The 14022-nt window shown below is 43.3% G+C and overlaps 1 protein-coding gene across 4 annotated transcripts in view; it reads left to right on the top strand.

The window, feature by feature from the left end:
• Positions 1 to 14022, top strand: part of LOC124142529 (A disintegrin and metalloproteinase with thrombospondin motifs 16-like) — a 225781-nt gene that overhangs the window by 170586 nt on the left and 41173 nt on the right. For 3 of the 4 annotated variants that reach the window (XM_046511062.2, XM_046511058.2, XM_046511061.2), the window contains exons 5-6: positions 8287 to 8452; positions 13526 to 13710. In XM_046511062.2, coding sequence (XP_046367018.1) covers positions 8287 to 8452; positions 13526 to 13710 — 351 coding nt within the window. Of the gene's footprint in view, positions 1 to 8286; positions 8453 to 13521; positions 13711 to 14022 lie in introns of those variants that run through there. The other variant, XM_046511063.2, reaches the window with a different exon arrangement.

Genomic DNA, 14022 nt, shown 5'->3' with positions numbered 1-14022 from the left:
AACAACATTCTAGCCAAATGTCAATCTGAGGACATTCTAGCCTTACATCAATCTGAGGACATTCCAGCCCAATGTCAATCTGAGGACATTCTAGCCTCACATCAATCTGAGGACATTCTGGCCTCACATCAATCAGAGGACATTCTAGCCTCACATCAATCTGAGGACATTCTAGCCTCACATCAATTGGAGGACATTCTAGCCCCACATCAATCTGAGGTCATTCTAGCCCCACATCAATCTGAGGACATTCTAGCCCTACATCAATGTGAGAACATTTTATCCCCACATCAGTGTGAGGACATTCTATCCCCACATCTATCTAACAACATTCTAGCCCAATGTCAATCTGAGGACATTCTAGCCTTACATCAATCTGAGGACATTCCAGCCCAATGTCAATCTGAGGACATTCTGGCCCCACATCAATCTGAGGACATTCCAGCCCAATGTCAATCTGAGGACATTCCAGCCCAATGTCAATCTGAGGACATTCTAGCCCAATGTCAATCTGAGGACATTCTAGCCCAATGTCAATCTGAGGACATTCTAGTTTCATGGCAGCAAGATGTCAAGTCTATCTGATGACGTGCAGTTATCATGTCAATGTGAGGACATTCTATCCTGAAGTCATTGTGATGGTATCCAGTCCTCATGTCAATGTGCCGACAGTCTTCCCCCATGCTAATCAGCAGAGTGGCAGCTCCATAGAATGCATGGGGTTTCAAGGAGAATATAACACAATCATCACGTCAGTCTCTTGTCACATTGTGTCAGTCTGACCAGGCAAGATAATGTCTTCACACGTGGATCAGACAAGTACGAATGTTGATTCACTGTTTAACTTTGTGCTGCTACCCCTTCTGCAATTTCCCATTCCCAGTATGTCTTGAATTGCCATGTCAATATAGTCTTCAGTGTTCTGTTGAAGCTCTGTGGGAATTACCTAACTCCCTACACCCATGTTTTGCAAAGCCACTTGAATAAGAATACTTACTATTGATGTCATGGCTGTTTGTTTTTCTGTAAGTTGTGTTCGGTTGTGTGTATTGGTATTTTAGGATTTGATCCATACAGGCCCAGTCACCTTGAATACTAGAAGACATAGGAACTATTAGTTGTCTAGTCCCCAAGCTGCCTTCCATCATCTCACCCTAAGGGGCAGGTTTGTTTCATAGGGACCATTTCAAAACATAAATGTGGAAGCTGAATGATAATTGGGAAGGAGATATATCAATAGAGAAGAGTTCATGTGAATGTAACCTAAGACCTTTCTGAAACAGCCTGTCTATAATGAATATAGAGCCAGCTTTAGGGTAACTATTCTAGAATATATGTAGAGGTTTATGGTGAGAAAATGAACAACTGGGTTGATGCTTAATATTGTCCTGCTTCAAATTGATGATTACATGAATTTTGATCCAATATGCATACTGTAGTGTTGCAGGCATAGAACTAGATTAAATGCTTAGTCTCTGATAGAAACCAGCAGCTACATTTAAATTGAAAAGGAGCCCCAGTGAGATGGGAGATTTACAGCCGACCAGTGACACTTGTCGTCACTATTATGATATGTATCACTATTGCATTCTTGTTTGTTGTGGTGGCAGGGGTGGCCCAGTCGTCTAAGGTGCCGCGATTCGCTGTGCAGAGTTGTATCCCTTGGGCACGCCAGAAACATCTATCCACAATTACAAAATGAAAAAGGAAGTAGGTTTGTTTGTTGTTTTACTCAGCAATATTCCAGCTATATGACGGCAGTCTGTAAATAATCGAGTCTGGACCAGGCAATCAAGTGATTGATATCATGAGCATTGATCCACGGATTTGGGATCGATGACATGCTTCGTCAAGTCAGCGAGTCTGACCTCCCGATCCCGTTAGTCACCTCCTACAACAAGCTTTATGAGTTGCCTTTTACGGCAAGCATGGTTTGCTGAAAACCTATTCTACCCCTGATCTTCATGGGTCGAAACAGGAAGTAGGAATTAGCAGATGTTATATACGGGATAACACTTTCTTAGTAAAGTACAGATTCTAGTACCTTTTTGCCAGGAGTCAAACCCATACTGCCAGAGTGAGGCACCTAATTGCCAGCACACAAAGTCAGCAGTCTAATCCACTCAGCCACCGAGGCTTCTGCAAAAAGTGACATTCCAACAACTGGTAGTCTTTGTGTTGGTATGTTTGTTGTAACTACACCAACGTCTATTTATAGTTTTATTTTACCAAGTAATGAAACAAGGCAACACATACAGATAGGTTCTTTGAGGGTATTTTATTTATATATTTGTATCATAATCAAGTACTAAATTTGACTGAAATAACAAACGATCAACACATTAATGATTGGCATTAATTATTCCGTGACGTAACTGGTATAAAAAGAGTGTGTAGTAATTGTTGCTGTTGCTTATTGGTTGAAATGGCTGATAACTTTACTGATGATGGAGATGAGTGGGAAATAGCCCTGGCCCAAACTTTTCGTAAATGAATCCCATAGGTCTATACTTAGGACACTACATTATTTTAAACATAAATTCCCCAAGGCAAAATGATTTATTATTAGGCAGACAAATGTCATCAGCAAATAAGTGATATTGTTCAACATTTTCTGGTTTATTTATATATATATATATAAGTTTAGAGAATTGTCATCTAAGGAAAAATAGAAAAATGTGTTCACATAGAAATGAATTGTGTTTTTATCAATATTGCCGATTAGAAACGTTCTTTCCTGTAATTCAAGAGGTGTGTGGTAGCTCAGTGGTTAAAGTATCACAACAAAAGACCTGAGTTCTATTCCTTTCATTATATAACATACAATATGCGAAACTATTCCTGGTGTCCCTACCATATTTCTTGGATATTGCTAAACTTTACATAATGCCTTTTTTGCTCCTGTGACGAAATGATTGTAGCACGTTTGAAATGCCCCCTCACATGTGTCAGCCAATGGGGATCCGGAATGTGTGTATTTGCTGAATACTGTCCTACCTTGAACTGCCTGGCATCAATTTGTAACTGAAAACGATGTGTTGATGTACTTACAGAAGATATATAGACAAACTGGCTTATCATACAGCCATGATGAATGTGTGTCCATCTTTATACCCCTGGCCAATCAAGATAGCCCTGGATGTAGATATACTTGCGTGCTGGTGACTGCTTCCATTGGGACATAGATCACCAACTCCCTGGACGTAATTGAAATCCTGTGTACAGTGCATTGGTTGGGTTTTTGTCAGTAAATGTTATCAAGCTTTTAAGAGTATGTAACTCAACATTCCGTGGTTTGGGTAATTGCTATATACATGCAATGACTGGGGCATTGAAACTTTAGATTTTGTTATCCATGGCTGTATGTATCCATTTGTTTCAAGAACAATGAACTATTCATTGTGGGAATGTTTCCTAGGGATGCAAAGCAGGTTTGTGTTAGACCACGATAAATTAATTATTGGGTATTCAGGGTTGTACGCTATGCACAAATGTTTAGAATGAATGCAGAGAGAAAAATATACTGCATCCTGAAGGAGGCATGGTTTATTCTCCCTGCAGTGTTTTATTGTAGAATAAACAATGACCACAAGTCGTTTATTTCTTATGATATATCAAAATTATGGACAGGCTCTTTAAAGCTTTTAATAATGTTAATAAAAAGTTTTAAAATATGCACCCATATTTAAATATTGACTCCCTGAATACAATCCAACCTTAGCAATGTCAGACAAGTCCATTTTATGAACAGTGGGTGTAAGCTTGGTATTTCCTGGATATTCTCACAATCTTCACATCAAATATCTGTATGTTTTCCCCTGTACCGATTGTCATATCTCTTCCACTTCTGGATGTAATCGTTCCGCCATTGCGTTTATCTACCTTGCCCAGCTCCTTCTACAGGGAGCAACTCACTAGACACTTCACACTCAAAAATAATATCTTCCATTTTATGACATCACCAAGTTGTGAGTCGAATATCCAGAAATGACTTCATAATAGAACAATGTTTTATCGTGAAATAAACCTCACTTTGTTTTTCATTGTTCTTTTTGATTTATCACATACAGCTATCTTATATATCATAATAGCATAGAGATATGATATCCTGGACAATCGAGGAATCACAGGCTACAACTCTGGAAGTATATGCTCCGTATTTCTCCCTTGAATATGAGTGAGTGAGTGAGTATGGTTTTACACCCCTTTTAGCAATATTCCAGCAATATCACGGCAGGGGTCACCAGAAATGGGCTTCACACATTGTACCCATGTACATACCCATAATTTTTGTTTGTTGTTTAACACCGCACTCAGCAATATTACAGCTATATGATGATCTGTTAATAATGGAGTCATGACAAGAAAATCCAGTGACTGATATAATGAGCATCAATCCACACAATTGGGTCAAAATATTTGATTTTAGTGGAAACTGACACAGTGAGTATTGTATTGTGACAAGGATGCCCTGTAAGTACACTATAGTATAAATAACAAATTAGCCCCATAAAGAATTTGCAGAGAATTGACTGTCATTCAGAATATATAATTTAGTTTTCCTTAAGCTTGATGCCCTCATATTAGATTGGCTGTAATCCAATGACTGCTGAGATTGTTAGACTAATGGGACAGGACTCACTCACTCTGTGCAAAAACTGTATCTAGTGATAGATGGCACTGATCATCCATCTTGTCTCGCAGCTTGAGGTGCAGCGATGATGACACCAAACTTATGCTGAGTCTGCCCGAGTCAGGATGCAGTCGTCCCCAAGCTGTCTCAGTGGTGATACAGTTGGCTATCAGATATCAGCAGTGAGATGGGTGAATGTCAGAGGGGGTGTAGAGGTGGATACCGACTCCTCAGCCACTTTGTCCAACCTGTTACAGTGTCTGCACATCTCACACCTGCTTTGTAATACAGCTGGAATATTGCTGACTGCGGTGTTGTATAACAAACTCAACTTGGTATCTCCCACCTGCACTTGAATGAACCTGGTTCTACTGGACTGGGATGAACCTAGCCGAGGAACAGTGCATCTCCCACTGGACTGGGATGAACCTAGCTATAGAACAGAGCATCTCCAAATGGACTGGGATGAACCTAGCTATAGAACAGAGCATCTCCCACTGGACTGGAATGTACGTGGATCTAGAACAGAGCATCTCCCACTGGACTGGGATGAACCTAGCTGTAGAACAGAGCATCTCCCACTGGACTGGAATGTACCTGGATCTAGAACAGGGCATCTCCCACTGGACTGGGATGAACCTAGCTCCAGAACAGAGCATCTCCCACTGGACTGGGATGTACCTGGATCTAGAACAGGGCATCTCCCACTGGACTGGGATGAACCTGGATCTAGAACAGGGCATCTCCCACTGGACTGGGATGAACCTAGCTATAGAACAGAGCATCTCCCACTGGACTGGGATGTACCTGGATCTAGAACAGGGCATCTCCCACTGGACTGGGATGAACCTGGATCTAGAACAGGGCATCTCCCACTGGACTGGGATGAACCTAGCTCAAAAACAGGGCATCTCCCACTGGACTGGGATGAACCTAGCTGTAGAACAGGGCATCTCCCACTGGACTGGGATGAACCTAGCTGTAGAACAGGGCATCTCCCACTGGACTGGGATGAAACAAGCTGTAGAACAGGGCATGGACTGGGATGAACCTAGCTGTAGAACAGGGCATCTCCCACTGGCCTGCGATGAACCTAGCTGTAGAACAGGGCATGGACTGGGATGAACCTAGCTCAAGAACAGGGCATCTCCCACTGGACTGGGATGAAACAAGCTGTAGAACAGGGCATCTCCCACTGGACTGGGATGAACCTAGCTGTAGAACAGGGCATCTCCCACTGGACTGGGATGAACCTAGCTGTAGAACAGGGCATCTCCCACTGGACTGGGATGAACCTAGCTGTAGAACAGGGCATCTCCCACTGGACTGGGATGAACCTAGCTCAAGAACAGGGCATCTCCCACTGGACTGGGTTGTACCAAGCTCTAAAACGAGGCATCTCCCTTCTTGCCTGGGATGAACAAAGCTCTAGAACAGAGCATGCACTACGATGATCCAAGCTCCAGAACTGGGCATGGACTGGGATGACCCTAGCTGTAGAACAGGGCATGGACTGGGGTGAACTTAGCTGTAGAACAGGGCATGGACTGGGGTGAACCTAGCTGTAGAACAGGGCATGGACTGGGGTGAACCTAGCTGTAGAACAGGGCATCTGCCTTCTGGACTGCGGTGAGCCTAGCTGTAGAACAACATTTCTCCCACCTGGACTGTATGAAGGTTTGGGAATGATCTTAGCTGGGTATCATACACCTGGACCATATGCAGAGTGGTAGGTCGTGGAGGATGGACAAGTACTATCCATGCTATGCATCATTACGTAACTATCCATGTTGTCCTCGTGTTATCATCCAATTTGTTTTCACTCAGACCTTCAGACCTTTTGGCAGTCAACTTTATGTAAGAGGCAGAACATGTCACCAGTTCTAACCTTGAATCCCAAGTCGGATTAGAAAATGAATGAGAAAAACACACTGAATGACCTATGAGACCCCTACGAGTCTCATGATATATTTGGGGGCACAGGTGGCCTACAAACCTGATGTGCAGGTAGGGAGTTATGACATTCCTACACTGGTACATACTGTTGGATCATTCTGGCATTGTCAAACAGTTTGATAATTATCATCATATGACAATTCATCAATAATGATACTGTTTCCATACAACAATTCAGAAGTACAATGAGTGTTCAGGAGAATGTCTTAGAATTCCCAAAGCTGATGACTGATCTGGTCTAGTCACACATTGTTGTAACTTTACGCCATTGTAAAACAGTCACAATAAGTTGATTGCAGATTTACACAAAGAGTCTGCAGATGAAGGGGCAGTAAGAGCAAAGAGTGACACGACCTTCAGGTAGCCGAGGAGGGAGCTCAATCCTAGCTAGAGCCCTCCATCACCGTATTTTATGATGATATAAGTGCTTGTGTGATTTATCAAAGTCAACAGCAGTTCGAAATTAGTTGTGTAACGGCTTTAGTATGGCCTCACAGATATAAATGTCATCATCGTCATCAGTTGAAAAGCTTTGTGTTGCAAGAGCATTCCATGTAGTCTAGACTCTTTGTTATAGCAGGAGGGGTGTATATGCTGAGTGGTTATTTGAAAAAAAGCAGAGATAAAACTGAAAACCATTATTGCCATTGGGGATTAGGGAAGGGGGAGGTATCCTGTGCCTGTGGGTGGTATCCTCCAGATCTGTAATCAAATATACCACATATAGGTTACCTCTTTTGCTGTTTCCATGTTGAATCTGAACTTTAAACATGGAGGCAACAAATTGTCATGTCTGGGTTGAATTTTTTTGTCAGAGATACCAACGATTTTTCAAATATATTGTGGCACTTCATTCATCTTTGAGACAGGGAATCATGTGTCAGTCTGTATTTTTTGGGGTGGTTGTGAAATTAATGTGTTCAATGGCATCACACAGCATCTGAGTTTGATTTCCAACATGGGTCCATTCTTACAGTCTTGCGCCCTGTTCCACAAAGTGATTGTCCTATGTGATTGTAACTGCCACACTTTAACATAGTCTACCCACCCGCCCAGCTTGAGCAAATAATAGACTATCAATTGCATTGTAGTGTCCATATTCATATTAATCATGTGAAATCTCTACTTATTATAAAAGATTAATATGTATGTTCAGGTGTAACAACTTTAAACTTGCAGTTGAAACTGGAAGACATTCTAAAAACCCATATGAAGAAAGTGTGTGCGTGTATTGCCACTCCAAAGGTTTAACTCTAATTGAGGATGGGTATCATGTATTGTCAATCTGTGACAGATACCGAGCTGCAAGAAGAGAATGCTTTGCTGAAAGTGAAATCAACTTTACTACATTTCAACAGTTTTGAAACCTTATGTCAACAAACTCCACAAGAACTTTAAAACACATTGGACTATTCCTATCTAAAGTTATGAATATACGTAACTCATCACTGTTCTAACGTATTCTAAAACTATTTGTCTTAACATAACGCCATAGTATATAAGCATGTATGATCTACATTATGTCAACATGTATTATGGGCTGGAGGCCTGATTACTGAATAAATCTGTCTGTCTGTCTGTCTGTCTGTCTGTCTGTCTATTCATATTAACATTTAGTCAAATAAAAAATGCATTTCAAGCTGTCTTGTACATACAGATGCAAGTTGTTGGGAATTAAAGTCAAATTTTCTTTGCAGAAAGGAATTATACGTACAGCTGAGGAAGACTATATTATCGAACCTATCGAGCATCACATTGTTCTTGACCTTGACCTTGACAATACAATTGGCAAGCCACACAAGCTGTACCGAAGGTCGACATTAACAAGGCATCAACAGATGTTTGAATCCCAGAAATACTCTGGTAAGAATGCATTCAATAACTTCACTTCTAAATCTACAGTACAATTTATCTTTCACACTTACAGCTGAAAATATCTTGATTTTTCTGACAACAGGTTTCAAGGAATTCCTTTTGTTTTTGAAACAAGAACCATCTGTTGGAATTTGTCCTGTCCAACATTCAGCTGTGTAAATGGAAAGCAATGTATTAACCTGTTTCAAGTGTGATGTAAGAGGAAATCAAACATTAGTTTGAAGAAGGGCCCACCATAGGGCAAAATATGAAACTTCATAATACAGAAGAAATCCAGCTTGTTCAAAATGTTTATGTTGCTTTTTCTTTCCTTAACATGGTTGTTTTTTTTATCACAAGAACAAATGAGCATTAGTGTGTCATAACAATGGTTGCTGTGTACATTATGGCTAAGTGCAGTGTTGAATAACAAAGAAACAGCATGGATATATGAGGAGTGAATGAGTGTTGTTTTATTATAATATCCACTAACTCCTTGGTCTTGTGAACAAAGCTTCTGTGGGGAGAACAGAAGGTCGGTGGCCATGGCATTCGAAAAGCGGTTAAGAGATGGTACTTGTTGTTATCTTGCCTGACTGGTTGGCTTGGGGTCAGTACACTGTGTCTGAGTGGCCAAGCATGAACCTGGTCTGTAGCCACCCATCCCACTGTAGGACAGACATGAACCTCACTAAGTCTGAACCATCCTTCCCACTGTAGGACAGACATGAACCTCACTAAGTCTGTAGCCATCCTTCCCACTGTAGGACAGACATGAACCTCACTAAGTCTGTAGCCATCCTTCCCACTGTAGGACAGACATGGACCTCACTAAGTCTGTAGCCATCCTTCCCACTGTAGGACAGACATGAACCTCACTAAGTCTGTAGCCATCCATCCCACTGTAGTCAGACATGGACCTAACTAAGTCTGTAGCCATCCTTCCCACTGTAGGACAGACATGAACCTCACTCAGTCTGTAGCCGTCCTTCCCACTGTAGGACAGACATGGACCTCACTTAGTCTGTAGTCATCCTTCCTACTGTAGGGCAGACATGGACCTCACTTAGTCTGTAGCCATCCATCCCACTGTAGGACAGACATGGACCTCACTTAGTCTGTAGCCATCCATCCCACTGTAGGACAGACATGAACCTCTCTTAGTCTGTAGTCATCCTTCCCACTGTAGGACAGACATGAACCTAGTCTGTAGCCATCCATCCCACTGTAGGACAGACATGGACCTCACTATGTCTGTAGTCATCCATCCCACTGTAGGACAGACATGGACCTCACTAAGTCTGTAGTCATCCATCCCACTGTAGGACAGACATGGACCTCACTAAGTCTGTAGTCATCCATCCCACTGTAGGACAGACATAAACCTCACTCAGTCTGTAGCCATCCATCCCACTGTAGGACAGACATGAACCTCACTAAGTCTGTAGCCATGCATCCTTCCTACTGTAGGACAGACATGAACCTAGTCTGTAGCCATCCATCCCACTGTAGGATAGACATGGACTTCACTAAGTCTGTAGCCATCCATCCCACTGTAGGACAGACATGAACCTCACTAAGTCTGTAGCCATCCTTCCCACTGTAGGACAGACATGGACCTCACTCAGTCTGTAGCCATCCATCCCACTGTAGGACAGACATGAACCTAGTCTGTAGCCATCCATCCCACTGTAGGATAGACATGGACTTCACTAAGTCTGTAGCCATCCTTCCCACTGTAGGACAGACATGAACCTAGTATGTAGCCATCCATCCCACTGTAGGACAGACATGAACCTCACTAAGTCTGTAGCCATCCATCCCACTGTAGGACAGACATGGACCTCACTAAGTCTGTAGCCATCCATCCCACTGTAGTCAGACATGGACCTCACTAAGTCTGTAGCCATCCATCCCAATGTAAGACAGACATGAACCTCACTAAGTCTGTAGCCATCCATCCCACTGTAGGACAGACATGGACCTCACTAAGTCTGTAGCCATCCATCCCACTGTAGTCAGACATGGACCTCACTAAGTCTGTAGCCATCCTTCCCACTGTAGGACAGACATGAACCTCACTAAGTCTGTAGCCATCCATCCCAATGTAGGACAGACATGAACCTCACTAAGTCTGTAGCCATCCATCCCACTATAGGACAGACATGGACCTCACTAAGTCTGTAGCCATCCATCCCACTGTAGTCAGACATGAACCTCACTAAGTCTGTAGCCATCCATCCCACTGTAGGACAGACATGAACCTCACTACGTCTGTAGCCATCCATCCCACTGTAGTCAGACATGGACCTAACTAAGTCTGTAGCCATCCATCCCACTGTAGTCAGACATGAACCTCACTAAGTCTGTAGCCATCCATCCCACTGTAGGACAGACATGAACCTCACTAAGTCTGTAGCCATCCATCCCACTGTAGGACAGACATGAAACTCACTCAGTCTGTAGCCATCCATCCCACTGTAGTCAGACATGGACCTAACTAAGTCTGTAGCCATCCATCCCACTGTAGGACAGACATGGACCTCACTACGTCTGTAGCCATCCATCCCACTGTAGGACAGACATGAACCTCACTAAGTCTGTAGCCATCCATCCCACTGTAGGACAGACATGAACCTCACTAAGTCTGTAGCCATCCATCCCACTGTAGGACAGACATGGACCTCACTCAGTCTGTAGCCATTCATCCCACTGTAGGACAGACATGAACCTAGTCTGTAGCCATTCATCCCACTGTAGGACAGACATGAACCTCACTAAGTCTGTAGCCATCCATCCCACTGTAGGACAGACATGAACCTCACTCAGTCTGTAGCCATCCATCCCACTGTAGGACAGACATGGACCTCACTCAGTCTGTAGCCATTCATCCCACTGTAGGACAGACATGAACCTAGTCTGTAGCCATCCATCCCACTGTAGGACAGACATGAACCTCACTAAGTCTGTAGCCATTCATCCCACTGTAGGACAGACATGAACCTCACTCAGTCTGTAGTCATCCATCCCACTGTAGGACAGAGATGGACCTCACTAAGTCTGTAGTCATCCTTCCTACTGTAGGACAGACATGACCCTTACTAAGTCTGTAGTCATCCTTCCTACTGTAGGATAGACATGAACCTCACTAAGTCTGTAGCCATCCATCCCACTGTAGGACAGACATGAACCTCACTCAGTCTGTAGTCATCCATCCCACTGTAGGACAGACATGAACCTCACTAAGTCTGTAGCCATCCATCCCACTGTAGGACAGACATGGACCTCACTCAGTCTGTAGTCATCCTTCCTACTGTAGGACAGAAATGGACCTCACTCAGTCTGTAGTCATCCTTCCTACTGTAGGACAGAAATGGACCTCACTCAGTCTGTAGCCATTCATCCAACTGTAGGACAGAGATGGACCTCACTAAGTCTGTAGTCATCCTTCCTACTGTAGGACAGACATGAACCTCACTCAGTCTGTAGTCATCCATCCCACTGTAGGACAGACATGGACGTCACTAAGTCTGTAGCCATGCATCCTTCCCACTGTAGGACAGACATGAACCTAGTCTGTAGCCATCCATCCCACTGTAGGACAGACATGAACCTCACTAAGTCTGTAGTCATCCTTCCCACTGTAGGACAGACATGAACCTCACTCAGTCAGTAGCCACCCTTCCCACTGTAGGACAGACATGAACCTCACTACGTCTGTAGTCATCCTTCCCACTGTAGGATAGACATGAACCTCACTAAGTCTGTAGCCATCCTTCCCACTGTAGGACAGACATGAACCTCACTCAGTATGTAGCCATCCAAGGATAGCAAAGATATTGATAAACAGTGTTTACACAAAAACATCAAATATTTAGTTTCCACATTGCCATAACACTTTGCATGGCAGGTTCCATTAAGTGACTTTAGTGTTCAACTGGCAATACCAAATATTTTTATTTTGTACATCTGGCCTGGCATTTTCAACCAAGTTCAATAGGTTCAAGAAAACAAACATATAATTACAACTAACAAGGTAAATTGGGCAGACAAGAGACAGCTTGATCTGCCTGCCACCCAGGCTGCTGTGAGGTTGAAAGAGAAATTGTGACGTGGCAGGTGCCATACTTGTTATGGTTTTCATCCTCCACATTTGTGGTGATGAAGGAAAGTAGAACAGTTAGTAGGTGTTGGAGATTAGCTTTGTCAGGTCAGGGCAGGTCTTCAGGAATTCATCCTGGAAGGTGATGATCCACATCTGCTGGTGTTTGGCCACCTTGTCCCAGTTTCCAAGTAATGTTTTGTGATGGAAGCAGATTGAGTCTAGTGTCTTATACTTATCCATCCAGTACTTTCTGTTCAGTGTAGTAGACACTGCCACCACGACCCAGACATCCCCACAAACAGCTCAACCATCACCTAAACACAATCACAAACACCCCCACAACACCACTACCTAGACAACCCCACAAACACCACTACCCAGACACCCCCACAAACACCACCACCACAAACACCCACATACAATCCCAAACAACCCCGCAAACACTGCTACCACCACTTAAACACAATTGCAGCCACCATCCCCTAAACACAAACACCGCCACCACCACCTAAACACAATCCCAGCCACCATCCCCTTAACATAAACACCACCACCACCACCTAAACACAATCCCATCCACCACCACCCAAATACAATCCCAACCACACCCACAAACACCGCCACCACCACCCAAAGACAATCCCAGCCACCACCACCTAAGCACAATCCCAAACAGCCCACAAACTCCACCACCCTAACACTATCACAAACACCCCAACCAACACCACACCCCCACCCAAACACAATCCCAAACACCCCCACAAACACAGCCACCACCCAAACACCCCCACAAACATCCCCCCAAAACAGCCCCACCCAGTCACAATTGCAAACAACCCCACCGCCACCACACAAATAAAATCCCAAACACCACCACCTCCACCCCAAACAACAACAGCAACCACCAGTCCAAACACCTCCACAATTTGTTTTATACACTGACTTATTAGAGTTAATTTGTTTCTCTTTTGAGGTAGCATTTACCCAAGCATTCCAGGATGACATTTATGGACGATGGCGCCGTGCCAGTAGGAAGCAATGGCCACAAACCCAAGCAGTCATGGAAAGAACAGTGGAGATGTTGGTTGTTGTGGATAAAACAATGTTCCATAACCATGGTGACAAGAATATAACAACGTACACACTCACCCTGTTTAATATGGTAAGTCTTAAGATCAAGACAGCAAGGTTATAATTGTGGAATATGAAAAGAAACCCACCATCAAGTTATACCCTAAAGAAATAATTGTATATGCCTCACCCAGTCAGCTGGAGTTGTACAGAGTTGTTTGGGGATATTTCTGGCATATACTGGACATATACTGAATACATGTATATACTGAACATTTACTGGGTTGTACTGAGCATGTTCTAGACCTATACTGAGTCTATTCTGGACATACATGTATACTGAGTGTATTCTGGACATATACCAAGTGTATTCTGGACGCATACTGAGTGTATTCTAGACATA

The sequence above is a fragment of the Haliotis rufescens genome, unplaced genomic scaffold (genome assembly GCF_023055435.1).
Source record: "Haliotis rufescens isolate VD_foot unplaced genomic scaffold, xgHalRufe1.0.p SCAF_17, whole genome shotgun sequence".
Taxonomy (NCBI): Eukaryota; Metazoa; Mollusca; class Gastropoda; order Lepetellida; family Haliotidae; genus Haliotis; species Haliotis rufescens.
The sequence above is the reverse complement of the archived record's forward strand: the minus strand, read 5'-3'. Positions and strand labels throughout refer to the sequence as shown.